At 41.5% G+C, this 23,748-nt stretch overlaps 1 protein-coding gene across 1 annotated transcript in view; it reads right to left on the bottom strand.

Annotated features, from left to right (window-relative positions):
* Positions 1 to 1,125: 1,125 nt before the first annotated feature.
* LOC124172757 overlaps positions 1,126 to 23,748 on the bottom strand; it is a 62,450-nt gene continuing 39,827 nt past the window's right edge. Inside the window, exons 6-9 of the mRNA XM_046552244.1 lie at positions 23,458 to 23,590; positions 20,087 to 20,234; positions 14,091 to 14,312; positions 1,126 to 4,340 (exon numbers count right to left, since the gene is read on the bottom strand). Of these exons, the coding sequence (XP_046408200.1) occupies positions 14,215 to 14,312; positions 20,087 to 20,234; positions 23,458 to 23,590 (379 nt within the window). The 3' untranslated portion in view covers positions 1,126 to 4,340; positions 14,091 to 14,214. The remainder of the gene's footprint in view (positions 4,341 to 14,090; positions 14,313 to 20,086; positions 20,235 to 23,457; positions 23,591 to 23,748) is intronic.

The raw sequence follows: 23,748 nt of genomic DNA, 5'->3' as shown, positions 1-23,748 counted from the left end.
CATCACAACCCTTCACAGATTCATATGCACATGCAAAATGAAGTCTGTTCACACGATTTCCTGGGCAGCACGTGGCAACACTGACCACTCCACCTGCATCCTCCAAAAATAAGCCCGAAAATCGTCAAAGACGTGTCACACACCACGGTACAACAGTCTCTTGATGCGTTGCGGACGAAGAGAGACCAGGTGAAACACCACCACTACGCAAACGGCGAAACATTGCGGAGCACCAAGTTCGTTCGTTGCACTCTTTGACACGTTCTCAAAAAGTGGCGTGCTCCGAAACGAAAGAGCTCACCGTAAAAAAAAGATGTGATTTTTTTGAAGACAAAAATATTATAAATGAAAAAAAAAAAAACTTAAATTTTACAAGAGGTACAATAAGGATTTTGCCATCAAACCTTCACTTTCCTATTGTATTGTTGCCTCCTGATTAACGTGGTGACATTCATTCCTGGCGCAAATTAATACTTTTCGAGATATTTTAACTTTTATGAATAGCGTTTTTAGGGTTCTGCGCATGCGCGGCCATATTGGAATGGCGGTAAATGAGTTTCACGGCACATGTTTGGAATTGTAAACAAGAAAAAATATCCCTCGAGCTGGTCCAATACATATAGTAGAAGTGGATAAATCACTTTCCGGGCACATTGTACTGGCTGGTCAACTAGAAAAAAATATCCCTCGAGCTGGTCCAGTTGGTAGGGTGGGAGGTGTTTGCGCATGCGCAGAAGGTGAAGTGCGTAAAGGAAGGAGGGAGTAAGTGAAGATCGTAAATGGCGGCGCATGCGCAGAAGCGTAAAATGGTATGCATAAAAGTGCCAATATCTCAAAAAGTATTAATTTGCTCCAGGAATGAATGTCACCACGTTAATCAGGAGGCAAAAATACTATAGGAAAGTGAAGGTTTGAAGGCGAAATCCGGATTGTACCTCTTGTAAAGTAATACCAAAAAAAAAACCTCCATGAGTTGACCATCACTAAGTTTTGAAGTAATATCCAGAGGCGTGCAAAATCTATTCGAAATCGTCGTGCACGCGTGTGGCTAACAAAAAGAAAAAAAAAAAAAATAACCATCCTGCAAACTAAAGGCTTGGAATTAAGAGATAGATAAGGAAGCAATATTTTTCTTTCTTTTTTTTATATACGAGGCACACGCCCGTTTTAAATTCATATGCGGATAATACATACACTCACATTCAATGTTCAATTTGTGTCCATTTCACAGTTCAGAAAGACACTAGACGCAAAAATAGGGAGAGACCATGATTGAGGAACTGATAAGGGAGAGAGGAGAGTGTTGGGAATAATTTAAACATATACATTAATCACAGGGATTTTTTTCCTGGAGGAACGAGGTACAGAACATTGTTGCAACACCATCCATTAACGGAGAAGGTTTTCTCAGCCACGGCGAGCTCACAGCATCAGGTTTTCACACTGACATGCATCTCGAAGGAGCGAAACAACGTTCAACCACCACTTTTTTCTAGAAAAAGTTCCCCGCTTTCAAATTATCATTTCATTCAGACGATCATGTATATGCGTAAAAAAAATCAAAGAGGAGGAAATGGGATGGCCTGGAAGGAGTTGGAACAAGAAACAACAGGGTTGCGGCCGCAACAAGACGGTTTTGAGGCCCTGCCACCCACGAAAATTACTTGCGTGCACCTTACGGCACGCAAAAATAATAATAAAAAAAAACACTTCATCCTCACACGCAAGACACACTCAGACGCACACGAAATAGTTGCAAACTACAAAAAAGTCTCGATATCAATATCATATAATATATATATTGATGGTGTTGGCCTATGAGCCCCCTTCCCAGTGCTGCGAAGACCGGCGGTTTTGCTCGCTGCTAATCTCAGAATCCAACTCCAATCGTCGGAGGGCAGTATATGCTTGGCGTGACGGAGAGACAAGTCGGGAGACGTGAACATATTGAAGAGAGGGTTTTACGAGAGGTGACGATTATCCTGCCTAAATAAAAAAAAATGACAAGCCCTAAGAACGAAACGCAATGTTCCAACGCAACCAAAACATTAACTTCTCGGCATGAACGGAGGACATACGGAGCTTCTCGGATGAAAAGTATTGCCCGAGGAAATTTTTCCCCAAAACAACATCTATTTGCCAAACGAGGAGCTGCGCCCAGTCGATAAAATACCTTCCATACCTATACACAACATTTCATAACTATTACGGAACCCATCTGAACAAAAGAAATCATCAGTGCCATTTTTAGTCCTTCAAAACGTTTATTTGTGCAACAAGGATCCGTCCAACCAAGCTTGTAGCATCTATTACAAATACGATGGCATTTAATACGATTGCAACGATTATGATTTCTTCCACACACCACTCACTGCATTCTTTCCTTTACATATAACTCCACCTTACCATAAAAATGATATTACCTACACTACGCCCACATACAATATCAAGACGACAGACACAAGGACTGAGTTAAGAGCAGATGCAATAAAAATAAAAACTTTCCCCTCACATCGAACGCTCATTCCAAATAACGAGCTTTAAGATTTCCATTCAGAGCTTGCCTCGATTCACAGCCATAAAAAATGCATTCTCGCTCCATCAAACTCCACATCAGGCTAAAACAGAATTTCTATAATTTCCTTGTTCATGTTTACGCGATGGGCATTCTATTATGGCCAAATTTTGATGATACACAAGGACTGGTCACTTAACTTTTGATAATAAAGAGACTTGACATTCTAAATGGATAGAATTATTTCAAAATTCTGCGACAATTATTGAATTCGAATGGTAACGTAACAAAAAGCACAGTATTTAATTGAACTGATATTGGTCTAATGAATAACATTGAGAGGTTTTAATAGCAGATAGACTCGTGACCACGAACATCACGGAAACGTAGACAAGACATGCGCCCACCCACGCGGAAACACACAAATCTATTACTTTTAACAGAGACACATACGAATATACATCGGAATAGAGCTGGTTCACGAGTAAAACTGAGAGAAATGGAAATCTTAGCGGATGAATCATTAAGTAAGTGACTGAAAATAGGTGTGACAAAAAGGAAGACCAATAGCTTTCTTTCTTCGAACGTTGGCAAGTGTGACCAGCCACTTAACAGTGGAAGAAATCATGTACCCAGGAATAGTAAATCATTGAAGAATCATGTGCCTCAAGTTGAATGATATGCTACATAAAACCATCTACCGTGATGAATAATATCACTTCAGTCCAACCTCGCATTAAGCCCTCTGGTACACCTAACTGATAAGTCTTCAATAAGCACCATAATAATTATCATGAAGGCCCTGGAACAGATGCAGAAAGGCTTGAGACAGGCCTAAGCACACCTAAGCACAACTATCAAGGAACCGAACACACCAAAGGACATTTGCAGCCCACATTAGCTGCTACAAGTACTAAACGGCTCCACCAACTTCGTCAACCCCAACCTTTCTTATTGCAAGATCAACAACGCTTCTAATACAACAGTTAAGATGAGGGTTACACTAGCAATGAAATTGCTCAAGTAATGCTGCTGGTGATCAAGAATAATACTCCAATACAAACAAATTTTCACTAGTTTTTTTTGCTCGAGAGTTTTTATATTCAATTCTGATATAATTAGACGGTGACACTCAATAATTAAAACCCCACAAAGTTCCGTGCCGGCTCCCACAATTGTTATCACCAGCAATCGAAACCACAATTCACGAGCTAAGTTTCATTGATAGTGTAACCTTAAACCTTGGACGTAACCAAGCCTCCCTATTATGAACATTCGGTACCATCAAACTTCAAGTGGATTGAAGGAACACTGTGACGAAAATTCTTCCACCTCAACTCAGCAGCCTTCGCAAGAGATGAAACTGACGCACGAATATCTCAAAGTAAGATATAGATGCGTGGCTGGCTAAAATGAAGAAGCCCAAGACAGCAAGTGCGGTCACATTAAGCAGCTACAGGAGACTCTCCGGACTTTAGCGCAGGGAAAGACCTCTTTGAAAGACAAAACCTTAGCTCACCCTGTCTAAATCCCTAAAGGGACATTATTTAACTGTCTCTTAAAATCCACACTCGGCTCTCCGTCCTCAAACTTAGGACCACTCAATGGTGAACGTAACTTTATTATATTGTCACCGAGCCCTCTTTAAAGTTCAAACGACGCCCTGGTCACCTCTCACTTTAAAAGCCCTCTCCTCATCAATGCCACCCTCCCGTCTCGATACAATCGTCGACAAACAAACGCCTCCCAAGCACTCTATCTCGAGGAACATATTAGGACGATACAGCCAACGTCAAGGACTATTCAATGCCTTTCACACTCCAGCCTGCAAAGAAAGAGGAGAAGAAGATTAAGATTCGGAACAGAAGTGCGCAAATACCTGCAAATACTAATACATATATAATAATAATAAATTTATTTTAAATTAAATGAATTTAATACCTAGATAGCCTTAAAAACTCAGTAAAATACACAAAATATTAAAAAATTTTGACCCCCCCCAGTGAAGTGAAGCATTTGACTTACGAGCCGCCACTGCCAATGTATTGTACTTTTTCTTTTGTACATTCCTGAGAATATTGTTTTTTTTTATCCGTTGTAATTAGGGATCCTTTGAGTAATCGCTGCGAGCTAGTAGCAGTATTTCAGGTATAATTTATTACTTCCTCGAACTTAGTTATTATTTTTCGTTGAGTAACAACCAAAATTCTGTAATAATATTAATTTTGCTATTATTTGGATTAGTCTTTGTAATAATGAGGATTTCGTAACAAGGTTTGAATTAACAATGTGTTCCACTGTAAGTTGACACAGATTATAATCTTGGCTTAACCTTTTCCCTACTGTACACATATATATACGTGTGGACGTTTCCTGACCCGGGAGATGACGGGCGTATATTTACGTGTGAGATTTACCTGGCCAGGAGTTCGAATGCCGTATATATAAGTTTTCTAGCTCCCCCCCTTTTAGGACGGTCGTGGGTTTACGAAGTCTTTGTCCCGGGACCCAACGCTTCGGGGTTCAGGATTAACCCTCAGAATCCGGGAGCAGGTACCCGGACCCTTAGTCTTTTAGGACCCCTCTCAGCGGTACGGGACAGCGGTCATTCAATTGTTTATACAGTCAATTTTCGAAATAAATATTTGTTCATTTCTCAAGAAATATACACTAAGAATTGAATTATTTGTCTCTTGAGCAGCATTTACAATTTTTAAATGAAATTCTACGACAAATATTAACTTATCTCGAGTTATGTATCAGGGTTCCCACTCTACCTGAACAATGAAATTCACGGCTTTTTCCAGGTTTTCACGGTTATTTTTCACGTTTTCACGGTTTTTTTTAAGGTTTTCACGGTCTCAATTTTGCTAAATTCACGGTCCGTTAATAAGCCAACAATAAGAAAATCACTGGCCGTATATCAACAGAAAATTAACGTACGCGAAAAACACCGTGAATGTTAACGCCGCAATGAAAAGTGATATCTGTTATGACGTGATCTATCGTTTGCAAAATTCAGGGCCGACTAAAGGACCAGCCCAACCGCGCTCTTGCCCGGACGCCGAATACCCTTCGGACCTTCTTCCGTCCGGACACTCGAGGTACTTTTTTAATTCCTCGCTGAGAGATTGTTTTTTGCGCACGTTGTTATTACTGCACAGTAACCGAATTTCCCCCACCCCAATATTTCTTATTTAACGGAAAATATTTTATTTAAATTGTTTACAGAATATAATAAATTGATTCTTTCTTATTCAGCGGAAAATATTTTATGAAAATTGTTAATAGAACATAATAAATCGAAAAACAATTTCATACACCGTACTAGCACGAATCTAAGACGAACACGATTCTAAGACTACCCTCCTTTTTTGGAACTCCACTAGGGGACAATTTTTCTTTATTAATAACGATACGATTATAAAATGAATGCGGAAAAACGATCAATGCTTAATTTTTTTTGCTAGATTGCCTATGTCCCAGGAAACGCAGGATTTTGGCGAGTAATTAAGAAATTCATTAAAGGTTTCAAAACAATATTTTAGATAATAACAGGAATAGTAGTACTTTATCAAGACACATACGTCATATTGTTGATTCGACCCATATCTCTTTCAAAATTCTGAATGTTTGCTCTCCACTCGGCATTTACACTGCTATTATGGATTTCAGTCAGATGTAAAAATTCTTATCCATCAAACACCATTTCCAGTACACGTATTCACGAAAGCAATGTGCATGTTGTGCCTAAAACAACCGCATTCGCCGGTGCAGTGACTGGTTGTGAGATGGATCACGAAGGCCAAAAATAGTCAATTACTTGAATTGTTCCTGTCTAATGAATATATTTTTAATACAATTGAGGTAGTGTGTAAAGCGTGAACAATGTTGCGTTAATCGTCAGCGGCACGCCCACCTGGATCTTCGCCTTCATATCTCTACTTGTTTTCTCCAGGTAGCTCACTCTACCCCCACCCCTACCGTCATGTGCTAGCGGACAACCCAAGGCGCTCTGCAATATTCACGCGCATCTAGCCCGGATTCTTTTCTTCATGTTCAATTATTTTCAGTCCATCTCTTAAAGTTCTCAATAGTTTCTTCGGAGGGGCCATGGTCGGAAGACGACTAAAATTAAACTAGTGAAAATGACTCTATTAAAGTCACATGGAAAACACTCGGTGGTTCGAAGTCCAGCCACCCCGGAAAGTAGGGAACCACTCGTACGAGGTGAAGTTCGGAACTGATGCTATCGCGTACGGGGGTACGCAGAGCACACTGCAGAGGGCGAAGCGTGACCATAGGACTGCGCCATGAAATTTTTTACCCTAAAGATGCCCATTCTTTTCTAATTAGCGTAGCGCCAGATGATCAGATGAATTCGGATTGTTAGTAGGGAGAAACAAAAATCCTGAGAAGATATCCCTTCGTCAGTAACTCTGACAAGTGAGACTACTAGTAGTAGTATAGCTCGTAAATTGATAACTGATAACAACCTGGTATCATGTTTTCGGAACAAAATGCCGAATTAACTGCCGTAAGCTCAGCTACGAGGATATCGCGTTTCGCCAAAAATCACCATCGTATTTTTCCATCTATTTCCTTGCTTAAAATACGTCATGTGTGGTCTCGTTTTTATTAACGTGCAAATTACTAACATTTCAATCTAATAAAAGCATAATAGCAATTACTGAATATCATTGTTAGATACCTTTTGGGCTAATAGGTGATTCATGCAGCAGTTGACCTCCATAAACTGGGAACTTCGAAGCAGTTAGGCTGAAAAAGGTCAGTTGGTGAGAAGAGGGGGGAGCGCGAAACACGTTTCTATTGTTCTCGTGTAACTCGATATTTTTTTCGAAGCTAAGGTCTTCGTAATAAGATCCCTGCGCGAGCTGGGACCTGTTTTTATTTTGAAGAAGAGGAAAGCGTCAGAAGGGGGGAGGCGAATGGTGAATGGAGGGGGATAAAGGTTCTTGGGAAATGCGCTAATGTTACTTTCCCACGGCACTGAGCTTCTCCCAATGGTAGTTCCATCTCTTGGAGAAGATTCCAACTACGTGCTTGTCGTTATTAGCCATAAATGACACATTGTATTTATTTCGTCTCATTTTCGTCAAACGATGGATGCGGGAAAATTCTGCGTCGGAACCGCGATCTTCAAACGATCAATGCGAGAAACGATACTTCGGGGAACGATAGATGCGGGAAAAAATTAAATTGTCTATAAGGAACTTTATTTGGGACCAGAAACGGCGAACGATCAATGCGGGAACGATAGATCGAGGTTCCACCGTATAACTTTCTTTTGAAAGCGGCAGTGTAATGACTTTTCTCTGCTATTGTAATACTCTGAAACCAAAACTGAATCGATCTCTCTAATCAGAGGCAAATCATGTTCCCTTCTTACCGTTGCTCTGGGAAAAATGGAACGACTATGTAGCATAATTAATCGTAGAGGGCGTAACTTGGTGGAAATCCATAATATCACGAATACAAGGATCAAGGAAATAGCAAAGTTCTTGATCCTTGTATTCGTGAGACTATGTAGCAGTTTATATCGCGACGGCATTGAGGCTTTAACGACACAAACAAACAGCATTACCTTAGATAGCACAAAGCGGAGGAACTGGATCACCACCGACAGTAAATAACTCCACACAAACTTTCCGGTTGCGACGTAAAACTGGCAAGTTCCAGGTCGACGCATGCGACAATCGTGTAATGCTGTGTTGCCATAAGCGGAAATCTTCTCTCGTTTTCAGGGCCGCAATGCGCGAGAATTAGTAACGTCACGCCGAAAGCTCGCTGTCACCCGGTTCAAACGCAGGGAGCGTAGTGTCCACAGCGCATGGCAGGTTGTCAAGGCTAGCGGTCTTCCAGTCATAGGATTGAGGGTGTTGAATAAACGTTCAAATTTTTCGACACAATGGCCATCTAGATTTAGTTTCGAAAGTGGTCGCTGCAGCCAGTGGGAAGGCTAATTGGGTTGAAGGGGGACTAAGCAGTGACCGAGGGAGGGGAAACCAAGCTATTTGAGGAAAGTAAACAAGCTGATGAGAAGTGGTGTCATATTTCAGGAGGGGGAGAGAAATGGCCTGCGCTGGGGAAAGATGTTTTTTTCTTCAGGCAACATTCGTTCCCACGCTTTTCTGACCCATGCGACCGCATTCGACGATGCTTGCCACAATGAATAGAAGTGCGCTAGCTACGAACGAAGATGAAAATTTCTGGGAAGGTATTATTATCAAGATTGAGAGATTTTTAAGGTTTTAAGACGAAATTCACGGCTATTTCCCGGTTTTTTTCACGGTAGAGGAAATTCACGGCTAATTCACGGTTTTAAGGTTTTCACGGTTGAGTGGGAACCCTGTGTATATACATCAACATGGAAATTGCTGCGTTAAATGCGTTAATAATGGCCTTAGAACTTGGTTTAAAATTTGACAATGCTCAGATAAAAATGAGGAATTCAATTCAAAGTCCGTAATTTACGTGCAAGCTACAATTATCCATATGCTAAATACATATAAGCAATACATAAGTTGACCGCGAACCAATGCCGCAGGTATGGTCGTAAACCCGGAAAGGAGGGAGTACAACTACTCTCGGAGTCCGAGATAATGCGAAGTCCCTGCGTGGAGGGGTCAAAAAAGGTTCAGCAAGACCCTTCTTAACGAATGCCCTCCAAAAATGCTCTGTACCACGAGAAAGAAGAGTCTCTTGGGGCTCAGTACAGCAGTCATGCTAAGACGAAAACTCCGCCGTCTCGAAAGGGTTAAAAGTCATGAAGACAAATAGGTACAGTAAAACCTCTTTACATCATAAATCTCCATACTTAATACCACCCCTACGGTCTCGTCTGATTTACATGTAAATTTATATCTGGATGAGCGGATTTAATTGTTGAGCGTTTATGCAGTGGAGGTATCGTTATACATAAACATGTCCGAATGATATGTATTATACTCTTTTTCCCGACTGATGGAGGGTGACCTTGAATGCGTTCGAGGCCCACCCACTCTTCTAGCCAATCGCAGAAGAGTGAGAGGCAGGTGAAAGTGTGTAGGAGACCACGGTCTCTCTCTCTCTGACTTTCGTGCAGTGAATATCGCTCTACTCCTCGCTGTATTGTTGAACTTAATCTGTGGTGATCGTACTATGTCTTTCCCCTCCTTGAATTCCAATGGCTAGCCTCGCCCAGCTGTCACGCCACTTGGCCATGTCTCCCACCCAGGAGATAGAGGAGAGGAAACCCGGCGGTAAGCTGTTCTCCCTCTACCCGCGCTTGGATGACGAGGCGTTTTCCAGAGGTCCCGGTCAACACGGACGCCTAGCGGGAGTTTTATACCGAAGCAACTACAGTCCGGCCACCGAGAGTTGTCCGTTGAGAGCTAGTAGGGGTAGGGGGCAAGGGTGCCAGGTAACAAAGGGAAACGCCCACATCACACGTAAACAAAAGGGTTCCGTGGAGAAAGGAACCAGGAGGGAAGACGAGCGTGAAGGATTCAATGAAAGAATACTTTGTATTGGTGATTCAAAGAAAGGGCTGGTTTTGGTTCTACAGATTGTTTTGGATCTTCATATGCATTTGACAACGTTGTATAACTAGGCGAGGGTGTGAGGTGCATTTGCGGGACAGCGATTGGTTGCAAACCATGTTGGCGCAGGGTCCTCCTTCTGAGAAGTCATCGGACAACTCTCGCCGGCTGGCCTGTAATCTGTGGTGATCGTACTATGTCTTTCTTGAATTCCAATGGCTTGCCTCTACCAGCTATCACACCACTCGGCTATGTCTCCAACCCAGGAGATAGAGGAGAGAAATGCCTGTCCCTTAACCTCCAGCTTATCAAGGTTCGACTGTACATGGACATAAATACTGAAACCACGCACTAACAAGGATACGTCGCCAAAGTGATGTTTGGGATCTTGATGCAGATGTTATTTTCTAAAACTATATAGGCGAAATAGAAAAAGTGTCACGGCTTTCTTCCACATAGGCCCAGGTTCAAGAGATATTCGCATGTAAAGATTTCGCACAGCATGAGATCCCTTCAGTAAGCACTACCTCTCAACTACGGCCGTGGCAGTGCGGTCTAGGGCGTAAGTCCCGTAACCTGTAGATGGTGTCCCGGGTTCGATTCCCAGTTGCAGCAATATTTTTTTCTTCTAATTTTTGAAATCACTGTTACATTTAACTCTGAATTGTGCCTTACCACGCGAATTAGAAGGAGTTTATAATGACTTACCCGCAAATTTCCGGGGAATTTGATCATCCTCGCCCTAGCCATTGCTCCCTTGTTTGACATTCACAAACATCCATGCCCTGGATGGTGGTCAAGCCACCCAGGCGGGATTCGAACCTGCGACCTCTAGGTTAGCAGTCGGAGACTTTACCCCGGCGCCATCGAGGCCGGCTCAGGGTTATTGCCATTTTCCACAAGAAATCTCCGAGAAAGAAGAAATGGCCCAGCTGAACTTGTCCTACTAAAACATATACGACAATTCACGGGAGAATAATGACGTTTTTATGTAGCTGTCTCTGGGAAATCTGTGAAAACATAGTGATTGTCCTTCAGATGGTTATTTTTTGCAGTTTAGCGCAAATTCCATTGATTTTAAATGTGATAGAGTTCACGAAGGCGATCCAACGAGAGCTTTGGACATTAATTGTAGTTTTGGTGACTTTTCCACGGATTGCAATAACCCCTATTTCTATTACCGTATATGTGTGAATGTAGTCCCCCCTTTTTCTCCAAAAATGCCTTTGGTAAAAGTAAAGGGGGTGACTACATTCAAATGTATTTATTTAACTTTTCCCGAAACTAAAGCCTCAAAGTTAGGGGGGGGGACTATATTCGGAGAAATACGGTATTTACTTCCCTGGTTAGTACGTTCATTTTTTGTGGTCCCTTCGAAAACGTACTAAAGAAGTTCTACTGTATTAACCTTCCGTTCTTCAGAAGAAGTATCCTTCAATAAACAAAGTAAACATGCTCGTAAAAAGTGTTTTGTAAAGAGAATCGAGCCAAGTGAGAAGTGAATACTAGGCAGTATAAGGCAAATTTTAGACACTTAACACACAGTTGTGGAAATTTTGATTTTTTTTGGTCAAACAACTTAAATAACCTAACTCTTCAAAAAAATTGGCACAAATGGTAAGAATGATACATTAATAATGTTCCTCATACCAAATTCATGACAGAGGCTTCCGTTTTTCACCAAAGATATGTTTTTTGGCAACCAAACAAGAAAATTATAGCAGATACAATTTTGGTGCACGTACCCAAGAAATAGTAAAACTTCCTCATTTTATGGTGTAACTGAACGCGTATATTACCAAACAATTAAATGGTTCATAAATCACTCGTCAAGAACCACCTTTCACCCACAAACTTGATCAAAATCCCTAACCAAAATTTGTGAGTGAACTGACATGGAATGATCCTAAGGATTTTAGCCCACAAAAGTCTAGCAGACTGATTAGCAGCCAGAAAATGAGTTTTGTTTGTAGTGAGACTTTAGTGCCGAAGATGTCATTAAAATAGACATTCCAGTGTGGAGTCTCTCCTTGATTTTATGTAACTCCCTTCGTTACAGGACTGGCTATGGAGAAAGCACAAGTCCTGCCTTTTCAGGGAGTAGAGTTCACTTACGCCAGCCAAGGGAACACAAATGACTTTTCACAACTAGTAAGATATTTATTAGAGGACATTACTGAGGACTAGCTAACACTTAGTAACAATTCTTAACCCTTTCGCTGGATGGTAGTGGTACACCCTCCGAAAGGTCTCAAATCTGGTACCTCTTCTTCAACGAGCTCACCCATGCAGGACCGTCTCTTCGACCCTCCGAGCGGGGGGGCCTCCCTCCCCAAAAGTGACCGCGCTCTGAATGCAATTTGAAAATCTATCAATCCCATCATCGAAAAATGATTGTTTGCATCGCACTCCTGCCAATCAAGCAACCAAGTACTTCTTTTAACCGTGCTTCTGCGATGAAAAATAACGATTTAGTTAACTTAGCTAAAGTGAACAATCTCGAACAGCGGCCGAGGAAAAGGATCGGTATTCTGCTGAGATGGGCCCCAACCTTAAGATTGGTGCGAACCTCTCCCTTCTGTTGATGAGAGAGGGCGTCATACAGAGTACAAAAATTTTTAAAGGGACTCATAACGTGAAAGAATTTCCCTCCACGAGGTATGAATGGGTTTACCTGCATTATCATATTTTATACTGTCAGTCAACGGTGACTGACGTGTGTCTACTGTTTTAAAATCTGACTTCTTCCTCGACAATCCTTCCTCCTCCCCTTCTCATTAACCTCGTTACCACCTGACTTTTATCTGCCTGCCCCCACCCCACCTCCCCAAACTTTTATACTTTTTGTTTTGAACCTCCTATCCAACCAACAATGCTCAATGCTCCTCCTCATTTAGTTCCCCCCCCCTCCTCCTTCCCTCACACTATTGTTGGATAAATAAGGCTGGATGTTGTATGCTTTTCTCAGTTAGTCTTGATAATGACGGTGTAAACGTTGAAACTAGTAGACTGCAAAAATATAAGGTTGTGGAATAGTACTGTGTTTTTATTTCATCATGAATATCTCATCGTTCCACCAAGTAACGCCTAAATCTGTTGATTTTATCCTTCGAAGGGTTCGCCCTGAACCCTCATACTCTCAGTCCTTGTCTCTTCTAATGATTTGATATTTGGAATTTTCTCTTTTAACTCTCTCTTTTTTTTCTCTTTTTGGACTTTTGTTATCAATGTGTTAAGTGCAAACTATACGTTTTTTACTATATTATCAATGGACCTTTCACAAAAATAAAAAAAAGCAATTGGCTCAGATTCGAATCCCCCCATAACTTCAGTGCATCAAATGCGTGTGAAGTAATCCTACTCAGCTACGGAGCCACATACACATTCTGTGTTTATGGTGAGTCCAAATATGAATCTGAAAAGAGGAAATCCTCGCCATGGAGCTCGCAAGAAAACACACCGAAGGCCCAACCTGTGCGTGGAGTTTCCTCAGTGCATTCTATCCGCTAGGGCATTTGAGCCTGTAGTTTGACTCCTGTCTCGCTAGCCCGGCCGCCCCCGCGTCTGTCCTCGTCGGCTATTGCTGGCGTACTGGTGAGAGATGCAGGCTACCTCATGTGCCAACCTTCCAAGTTTTTACCGACCCTACCACATCAGTTAAGTGGGGCTTGTGGGTGTCTACATATTTTTGAAAACGATAGTACATACATAGCAAAGAGTGTTTAGGGTATATGCATTTAACATGCTTAACTTATTCCTTTAGCATTTGCTTTGACCATTCCTTATCAAGGTTTTTACAATTAAAAATATATTTAATACGGTAATAAGCATTTTTATTGTTGAAATTATTGTTCTGGGGATAAAAAAAAAGAGGAATATACATGACCAGTGAATTTTTATGACGAAACTGTATTTTTTGAGACAAAATTGAAATTTTATGATGAAATTCAGTTTTTATCCACCAATAATTTTTGCCTCTAGTGATCACACAATGGGAGACGGTAGGCAAAATGAGTTGGCACACGGCTCCTTACCTTCTAAGAGGGGCATCGGCCCTGTGCCTTGGTAGGCCGACAGAAGTCCCCCTCTCCTCTCCCGTCCCACGCAAACCTCCTCCCTCCCCCGGCACCACCCTCTCCCAACAACCGCAACTCGGCATCATGTTGCGTACCGCTTCGTCCAGAGCCGAGCTATGCGGTCGTGTTCCTCCCGGTTCTGCAAATACTGCGTGGCTATACTCCCGACCAGAGGATCCGCTGAAATGAAAAGTTTTTTTCTTCTTTTAATAACTCATACATACAGTAAAACCTCTTTACATCGTAACGGAGGGGACCGAAATTTGGGAAATTTGATGAATGGAGGTTCACTATAGAGATGGTTAAGTGATGGGCACCATTATTTCATATCCTTTGGAAATGAAAGGCACTACTGTCTTTAAAACCGTTATATTTATGTTTTTAAACATAACATGCATGCATTAGTGAACATATATTTATTAATAACAGAAAGCGAGCGCTATCGCATGATTTTTGCCATGATTCGAGAGAAAACAATGTGATCTCTCTTAAATCAATAATCAATTAAAATTATTAGGATAGTTGGATATCTATTTTCTTATTTACTGTTAGGTATGCTCTCAAATGGAACAACATGGCGATAACTAATGGTTGACATAAAATTACAGCACATTAATGGTGTATAAGAAAACAAAATACAGTGGAACCTCGTTAAAGCGAGTACGGGCTATAGCGAGACCCCCGCTATTACGAGAGATAGCCGATGCACCGTCAATTGACCCTATAATAAGAGTGTTAAAAATTCGTTTTTACGAGACCCTTTCGGTGTTGGCTCTCGCCATAGCGAGGGTTTCACCGCCGGAAGACTATCATGAAGACTCCTTTACCTCTGTAATTGCTAGCGATCTGTTAGAAATGAAGTTAATGGAGTGCTCAGTCTCAAATTTATGTGGTAAACTGTCGTTCGATAAATATAATGATTGACGAAACAATGCTTTGCATGATTTTTATTCGGTGCGGCGCTTATAAATTGTTTGAATAGTTAGTCGTTATTTGAGTAAAGAAATTTAGTGATGCAAAAAAACATCGCCTTTCGTCTGGATTTATGCTTACGTTTATCGGATAGACGTTTATCTGTCGCCGCACCACTCCTGTTCCTGTATATCTGTTCGCAACAGGTATATTGGCTATTATTTGCTCCTCCTCCGGTAAAGCGACAATTCGCTATAGCGAGTGTTTATTAGTGCACCGTGGGGTGTCGTTATATCGAGGTTTCACTGTAAATATGAAATATTTATCGATGAAAATGTCATTCCATGTACGTAATTGCAGCTGCATTAATGGTCTCCAGTTGTCTCAGTACGATTTGTGGAGGTAGCTAGGCCGTCTCAGGGGTTTCTCCTTGGTATGATAAGTGGAGGTTTAACAAGATAAAAAAGGTTCACAACAAAGAGGTTTTATTGTATCGAGTGCTCAGGCTCCACACTTGCTCAGGCTGGTTAAACCACACGTTTATAGTGCGAAATAAATCACCCAGCAATGTTCCACAAAAACTTATGTTGTTCCGACCCTGGGTTTCGACTAATATATACTCATTGTCAAGGTGACCAAATGGTTCACCGAGAGCCCCTCATATGAACAGAGAGGCTGTAAGAAGGCCAGGGTTCCCACTCTAACTGATTAATGAAATTCACGGTTTTTTCCAGGTTTTCATCTTCTAAATGTCATTAAATTCACGGTTTGTAGATAAGGCATTTTAGGCAGAAATATTGATCACGTAACAATCATCGGCCGCACGTTAGCTAAAAATGTATCAAACGCAACAGGTGCCTTGAATGAAAACGCAGCAATGACAGTGCTATCTCTCATGACGTCACCTATCGTTAGGAAAATTCATGTCCGGCTAAAAGGGTGTGAGTGGGAAAATGGAGAGAGCAGGGTGGCAGGTAGAAGTGAAGAAGTGCCTGATTTTTTGGCCAGGGTTAATGTCTTCCAATCTCAGGTCAATGTGCTGTCGTGGCACACGGACAAAGTAGTAATTGCGCTTCAAACACACGTGTGCAGGTTAATGCGTGGGCAGTATCCGTACGTGACTCGGCCTTGAAACATGATCGAAATATCGATTTTTCTTTTAATCTGTCTATCGTATTTCTACAATTAAGTTTGAGAGATGTCCAAGGTTTAATGACGAAATTCACGACTATTTCCAGGTTTTTTCACGGCAGACAAAATTCACGGCTTATTCACCGTTTTAAGGTTTTCACGGTTGAGTGGGAACCCTGGAAGGCAGATGTATGGGAAGGCTTCAAGAGGTGAGGTGTGCATGACTGGTCCGAAATGAAAGGTGTGATGGGGGAGAGGGCATTTTTAACACTTCTTAAGGCCGTATCACACTAGCGACTGCGACCGCCGCTGCGACCGCGACTGCGGCTGCGACTGCACCCCATCACACATTGCGGCCGACGCCACGATCTCGCATGCGCACGTATGAACGTTTCTGCTTGTGGCTTGCTTGTTTACGAAAGCCCAAAGAATGGATAGAGAGCAGCAATTGCTGAAAATGTTCCTAAAATATGTTAAAACGTACTTCATTTTCATTCACCTGTGTACTCGGGTGCAATATCCAATATACTGGGCTTCCATCTTCACTTTAAAAATCTGAAATTATCTCAGCGTTACCTTACAACCTTCTTGAACTTCCCTCGCTACGGTAACCAAAACAAACAAACAAACACGTCTGCCGCAAGCGCGCGAGATTGAAATGGAGCTCTCTGATTGGCTGCGACTGCCTCGCTCTGATTGGTCGACGGGCCAGTCGCAGTTGCAGCCGCAGCGCCGGCCGCAGTCGCTAGTGTGATACGGCCTTTAAACTGGCGCCCTTTGCAGTTCACCAACCCTTAGACGCCGACCATTTTAAGCATTTTTCAGGGAAGGTACGTGTACGCAATTGAAGTCACAAAACTCGAGAACTAATGCATGTTTTTAAATACACATTTTTATTGGACATATAATTTTTTATGCATAGGTTTTATTTTTTAGCAAGAAGATACATTAGGTCAAAATAGTCTTAAGTATATCCGTAGGGTGGAGTCACTAATCACAATGCAAGAATGGGTCAAAATACATGACCGGACCACTACCGCTGGACGGACGTGTAATGCGGTAATGTGTTAAGGAAAAAGCACGACACCCAAGTAAGTGGACCTCTATCGTCCTCATCACAGTAAACAGTGGGATTCTTATGCAATCACATAAAGTCGTATCGCGACGAACTTACAGATGAGTGCAACGGTTTGAGAGAAATAGCCGAATACTTGAAGGAAAGTCAATTTTTCTGTCAATTTAAATTTTTTTTGGGGGGGTCAGAGAGGAAAAATTGGGTTTTTTATAATTTTTCCCCGGATCATTTTCCGTCCCCTGCCACCCTGAGAATATAGGGCCCTCCAGCCCTGCGGGAAGTGGTCAGGATTTTGTATACGTGAATAAGCGAGTCACACAAGGGGTTGTGTATAAATGGATGCAATCAATTTACACTCCCGCTCTCTCACCAATAACAAATAACACTAATTACAGTAATGCAGTAAATTTAGAACTTTGGCTGATACATGGTTCCCACTCAAACTAAAATATAAAATTCACGTTTTTTTTACAGGTTTTCACGGTTTAAGTGTTGTCAAATTCACGGTTTGTAGATAAGGCATTTTAGGCAGAAATATTGATTGCGTAACGATCATCGGCCGCACGTTAACTAAACATTCAACAAATGCGATAGATGCCGTGAATGGAAACGCAACAATGAAAGTGCGTTTATCTCTTATGACGTTACATATCATTTGCAAAATTCAGCTCCCACTAAAGGTTGTGAGTGGGAAAATGGAGGGACGAGGGGGCAGGGGGAAATTAAGAAGTGTCTGAATTTTCGCCAGGGTTAATGAACGCTTTGGTTACCAGACTTCTGGCTTTGGTGCAGGCTCAAGATCAATGTGTCGTCATGGCACACGGACCAATAATTGTGAGCAGATTATAAATTAATAATAAGCAGATGAGCTTTAGGTATATTTGTAGTGAGACTTTAGTGCCGAAGATGTCATTAAAATAGACATTCCAGTGTGGAGTCTCTCCTTGATTTTATGTAACTCCCTTCGTTACAGGACTGGCTATGGGGCAAGCACACATCCTGCCTTTTCAGGGAGTGGAATACAAGCTATATTCTACATGGCATTTACACTGGAGGCTCTGTTTAACAAGAGCTAATAATCCCTAGAATATCATTCGCTATACCCAGAGCTCGTTACAACACATTGTGAAAGATGAAGATATTATTTCCCATATTTATCTTGACTTGCTATTGATTCTATTCTATGCGTGATTGTGTTGCCTAAACGTAAACAGTGGGATTCTTATGCAATCACATAAAGTCGTATTGCGACGAACTTACAGATGAGTGCAACAGTTTGAGAGCAATGGCCGAATACTTGAAGGAAAGTCAATTTTTCTGTCAATTTAAATTATTTTGGGGGGGTCAGAGAGGAAAAACTTAATGTGAAGACTTTATGTGAATTGCTATTGAAATAGACCCAGTGCAAATTGCGACTCATTCACCGTTTCCAGTCAGTAGCAGTAGGTGTTTGCACACATTGGATGCCATGGAAGTAAACAAGATTGAACTTGCTTTCAGTCAATAGATGTAACCAATCATTCAGATATGAACTCTTCACTTTTATAAATGCTAAGTAGAATGAAACTTCATTTTTCCCCCCTTTAAGGTATGCAATCTTAGTGTAAAAGAGTCAAAAACATGCCTAACTTTGACGTGCCTTAAAACAAAAAGTATAAAAATACTACCTTTTTTATTTTTTTAATTGAAAGCAGAACATTTAAACTACCCCCTGAGAAATTTTAAAGAAAATAAAAGGTGGCCTTTTTTAGTAATAAATTGTTAAATAATGACTAATTTTTATTGTTTAAACAATTCTTATTTGTTTATTATTGCTTCAAATGACTTGCAAGTTATGCCATAATGTGCATAAATGAATTGTCTTCAAAATGAAACAATAACCACTGCATTACAGGCCATAATTCCTTAGTAATCAGCATTTATGTGATTTTTCATTTTTACTCCGAGGCCTGACACTGCAATGTTCAAAGGACGGTAACTTTATGATGGTTTGGTTCTGAGCTGTGATAAAGGCATCATTATTCATCATAAGGATACTGCTTTCACATATATAAATTTCAGAGAAATCGGTGATGGTCACCTGACATGATTTTGCACTATCTGCCTGATTTGAGATGAAATGGCCCAGTTACGATAACCTCGAACATCTCGTGGGGAAAACGTATGAGGAATATTTGCTGCATAGCCCTGAAGAAATTAGGATTCGTCAAGCGTATTGTGGGAAGATTTTCGGATGAGAAAGTGAAAGAAAGGTGCTATTTCGCTCTCGTCCGACCGCACCTTGAATATGCAGCGAGCGTATGGGATCCGGTGCAGAAAGACCTAATCCGCGAACTGAATAAAATACAAAGGAAGGCTGCGCGTTTCGTCAAAAACTGCTACGGGTGTACAGACAGCGTTACCCAGATGTTAAGCGAATTAGGCTGGGAGCCATTGGAGACTCGGAGGCTGCGCGCTAGGCTTAGATTGCTGGGACAATTGAGAATGGATATCTTTAAGAGCGACACAGAGAACATAATATTGGAGCCACACTATATTTCCACGTCCGATAGAAGCGATAAATTAAGAGAGATTTTTTGCCGAACGGATAGATACGGGAATTCGATTTTCCCCCGAACAATAAAGGACTTTAATAAACGCTAGTCCCAACCTCGTTGGAGTACTTAATTATTTTTAGCTGTAAACGGCTGGTATCCTAACACCCCCTGCCACACGCCTTTTAGGCAGCTTGCGGGGTATTATGTTGATGTACTTTGCTCACCACTACTGTTCAATTTGTGCTCTTAGGAGTATTGTACCCAAATCAAATAAATATTGTTATCATGACCATTCTCACCTGGGTTGCAGTCGGTGAGCAGGGAGCAGATAGAGAGAAGGACCTTGGAGATGGTGAGTGCGGGGGACCAGTTGTCCTTCAGGATGTCCAGGCAGATGACGCCCTGGCTGTTTATGTTGCAATGGTAGATGCGCGTGCGAAACGTCACCTGTGCAGAGAAACAGGAATAAAAGAGATAAACAACCGTTCCAATGAGTCGTGTTGCGGCACGGATATGACATATATCAAAGGAGGCTTCTGCGTGAAAAAAATGGAAAAACATCAGATGCCGCAAGTGTAAACCGAATTCCTCGTACAGATATAAAATTCTCCGCAAAATCATGAAAATAATTGTGAATAGGATGCTTCTGTAATAGAAAAAGTAATGATGAAAGAAACTGCCGCACACTGGAAGTGATCTCATGACTTTCGATATTGAACTTCATAACCGCTGAACCACGGTAACACATGACAGTCAGTACATTTCACCTGCTACTGGTTAACCCTTTCACTGCTGTGGACGTACTTTTTCTTCCTCCCTGCCATGCGGTCAGCACTTTTGCCGAAGCACTCCGAAAGGTTGCTAATCCAGGACCATATTCTCGACGAGCTCACCCCAGCAGGGCCTTGTCATCGACCCTACCAGCGGGGGGGGGGGCCTGCCTCCTGAAAAGTGACAGCTCTGACTGCAATTTGAAAATCAATCAATCTATGCAATCATCAAAAAATAATTGTTTGCATCACACTCCTGCCAATCAATCAATCAAGTACATATTTGAACGGTGTTTCTGTGATGAAAAATAAAGATTTTTTTAACTTTGATAAATTTTCCGGTTGTCCGCAGCCACGTTTTTAGCAAAGTTAACTAAATCGTTATTTTTCATTGCAGAAACATGGTTCAAAGACGTACTTGATTGGCAGGAGTGCGATGAAAACGATCATTTTTTGATGATTGGATTGATTTTCATATTGCAGTCAGAGCAGTCACTTTTCGGGAGGGAGGCCCCCCACTGGTAGGGTCAAGGAGACAGTCCTGCATGGATGAGCTCGTCGAGGATAGGGTCCCGGATTAGGGATCAACGCATTTTGACCTTTTCGCCGCATGTGAGGAGTAGGTTTTCGGAGATTGAACAGCAGCGTAAGGGTTAAAAATGTGTGTAATCTTGCAGCTGTCTTTCATTCTCATCCCATGGAGTTGAGGCATTCCCACTATGTTTCACCAGGTCTCACATACCACAGTGGTACATTTGTCGTGAGGCTGTGCCAAGGATACCATAGGAACGGTAGACCAGGGTGGAGCCTACCTTAGGATTTCTGTCACTCCCATTGTTACAGGACCGTGCACTGTTCAAAGTCACATCTCCTGCCTTCTTAGGGAGTAAATACCATCATATATTACAAAGAGGATATCTGCAGAACCTTGCCTGGATGTGGTGAAAACATAGATAACGTTGACTACGTGTTTACTTTTTCTATAAATCCCTCAAGATGCAAAGCTAATTTCTCTTACTTAGTGCTGAATTTAAGTTCACATATCTTTTTCTTAGTATAGTGGCCTAATCTCTTATGCATAGTGCACACTTGTTCACCTTAAATGTCAGAGTTAACTTTGAAAATCTTCCAAAATATTTGCGGCAGAGCCCTGAAGAAATTACGATTTGTCAAGCATTCTGTGGGAAGATTTTCAGATGAAGAAGTAAAAGGAAGGTGCTCCTTTACACCCATCTGGCCAAATCTTGAATATGCATTGAGCAAATAGGATCAGGCATATAAAGCCTTATAGTCCCCCCCCCCTTACTTTTCCGCGGCCATTTTTGGAAAAAAAGGGGGGACTATATTCGGAGATATACGGTAACTTATATCTCGAGTTATGTATAAAAATCAACATGGAAATTGTTACTGCACTAAATGCGTTAATATTGGCCTTAGAACTTCGTTTAAAATTTGACAATGCTCAGAACAAAATGAGGAATTGAATTCAAAGTCTGCAATTTACGTGCAAGCAACAATTATCTATATGCTAAATACATATAAGCAATGCATAAGTTGACCGCGAACCAATGCCGCAGGTATGGTCGTAAACCCGGAAAGGAGGGAGCGCGACTACTCTCGGAGTCCGAGATAATGTGAGGGTGGAGGGGTTGAAAAAGGTTCAGCGAGACCCTTCTAAACAAATGCCCTACAAAAATGCTCCGTACCATGAGAAAGAAGAGTCTCTTGGGGCTCAGTACAGCAGTTGTGCTAAGACAAAAACTCCACCGTCTCGAAAGGGTTAATCATAAGAATACTTTAACAATAATAAGTTATGAATTGAAGGATGAGGAAAAAATTTCCCATACCACATTTACACAATGTTAAATATCTTAATCTCTCGCATCTTATTTTCTATTCTCATTCTAAATGATGCTAACCTTCTATTATGCACTTTCTGCTCTGGAGTTGATGGCTTTTACGATACTTTTTAAATGGAATTACAGTGAGTCCTCGTTCTACGTCACCCCGTTTAACGTCATTTCGCGATAACGTCACGAAAATTTTGAGACCGTCATTCGTTTATCGCACCTTTGCTTCGCGATAACGTCAAGTCTTTTAAATTTCGCGCAAAAAAAAAGGCGAAGCGGCGGGCGTTGCAGGTTGTTCCTTTTGTGGGCGGTAATACAGTCAGTCTAAACGACGTGTAAAACGGTGTGTTTATTGTTAATTGCGATTACGGTTTTAGCAAATTTTCTTCAAAATGAATTCTTAAGTAGGTGCGAAAGGTTTTACTTGACATAATGGTTTTCAGGAACCTAAAAAGTGATTTCAAGGCATTTTTCCGTGTAGAACTCAAGAGTTTTTGCCGTCACTTTTTTCACCGTGTTCACAATAATTTTGGTTCCTGTAACTGCGACGATGTTTCAGCAATGATGATGCCCAGGCGACGCTCGCCTGGGCGACCACCATATCGAAGCCGAAATGCAAATGCTGGAAGATACAAAAATGGAGAAGGATTTACGTCACTGCTGCTATTGTCGTCGATGAAGACAGGAACTCGTATTTGAGAGATAGTTTGGCATTCCCACCATAAAAAATGCCCCAGATATGATACGCTTACATTTTTTTCACGTAGGAATTGTGAGGTCTAGGAGCCGATATTCACTTTTTACATTATTTCTTATGGGATATTATGCTTCGATTAACGTCATTTCGTTTATCGCCACATTTTTCAGGAACGGTAAGTGACGTTAAACGAGGACTCACTGTATAACATTGCTTTGCAATTTTTGCCAACCTCGATATCCAGAATCGGCATGTTTTACTCTAATATTTCCTCATTCTTGGGCAATTTTTCCATACAGTCGTCGACTTTCCAGCAGAGTGTCTTTGAATCACGACAGGAGGGACCGACTCACCTTGGGTGGCTTGAATGGGTATTCTGGGGAGAAGTGGATGTCCAGGAAGAAGACACCGCCCTCGTAGACTGAGCCTGGAGGACCGAGAATCGTTGAGACCCACTCATACAGGTTGTCTCCCTTGGGGCCAGCACTGAAAATAAATCAGGGAAAGATTTTTAAGGATGATTATTAAGACATGTTTCCCTGAGCTCTGTGCCTCATGCATGCATTGGTAATCTCAGACGATGTAAACAGACGATGTAAAACTCCTATCTACTCGTATAGAAACTAGGTCCCTGTGACGTCACA

This window comes from Ischnura elegans, assembly GCF_921293095.1.
Source record: "Ischnura elegans chromosome 13 unlocalized genomic scaffold, ioIscEleg1.1 SUPER_13_unloc_2, whole genome shotgun sequence".
Lineage (NCBI taxonomy): Eukaryota > Metazoa > Arthropoda > Insecta > Odonata > Coenagrionidae > Ischnura > Ischnura elegans.
This window is presented reverse-complemented; position numbering and strand designations above follow the sequence as displayed.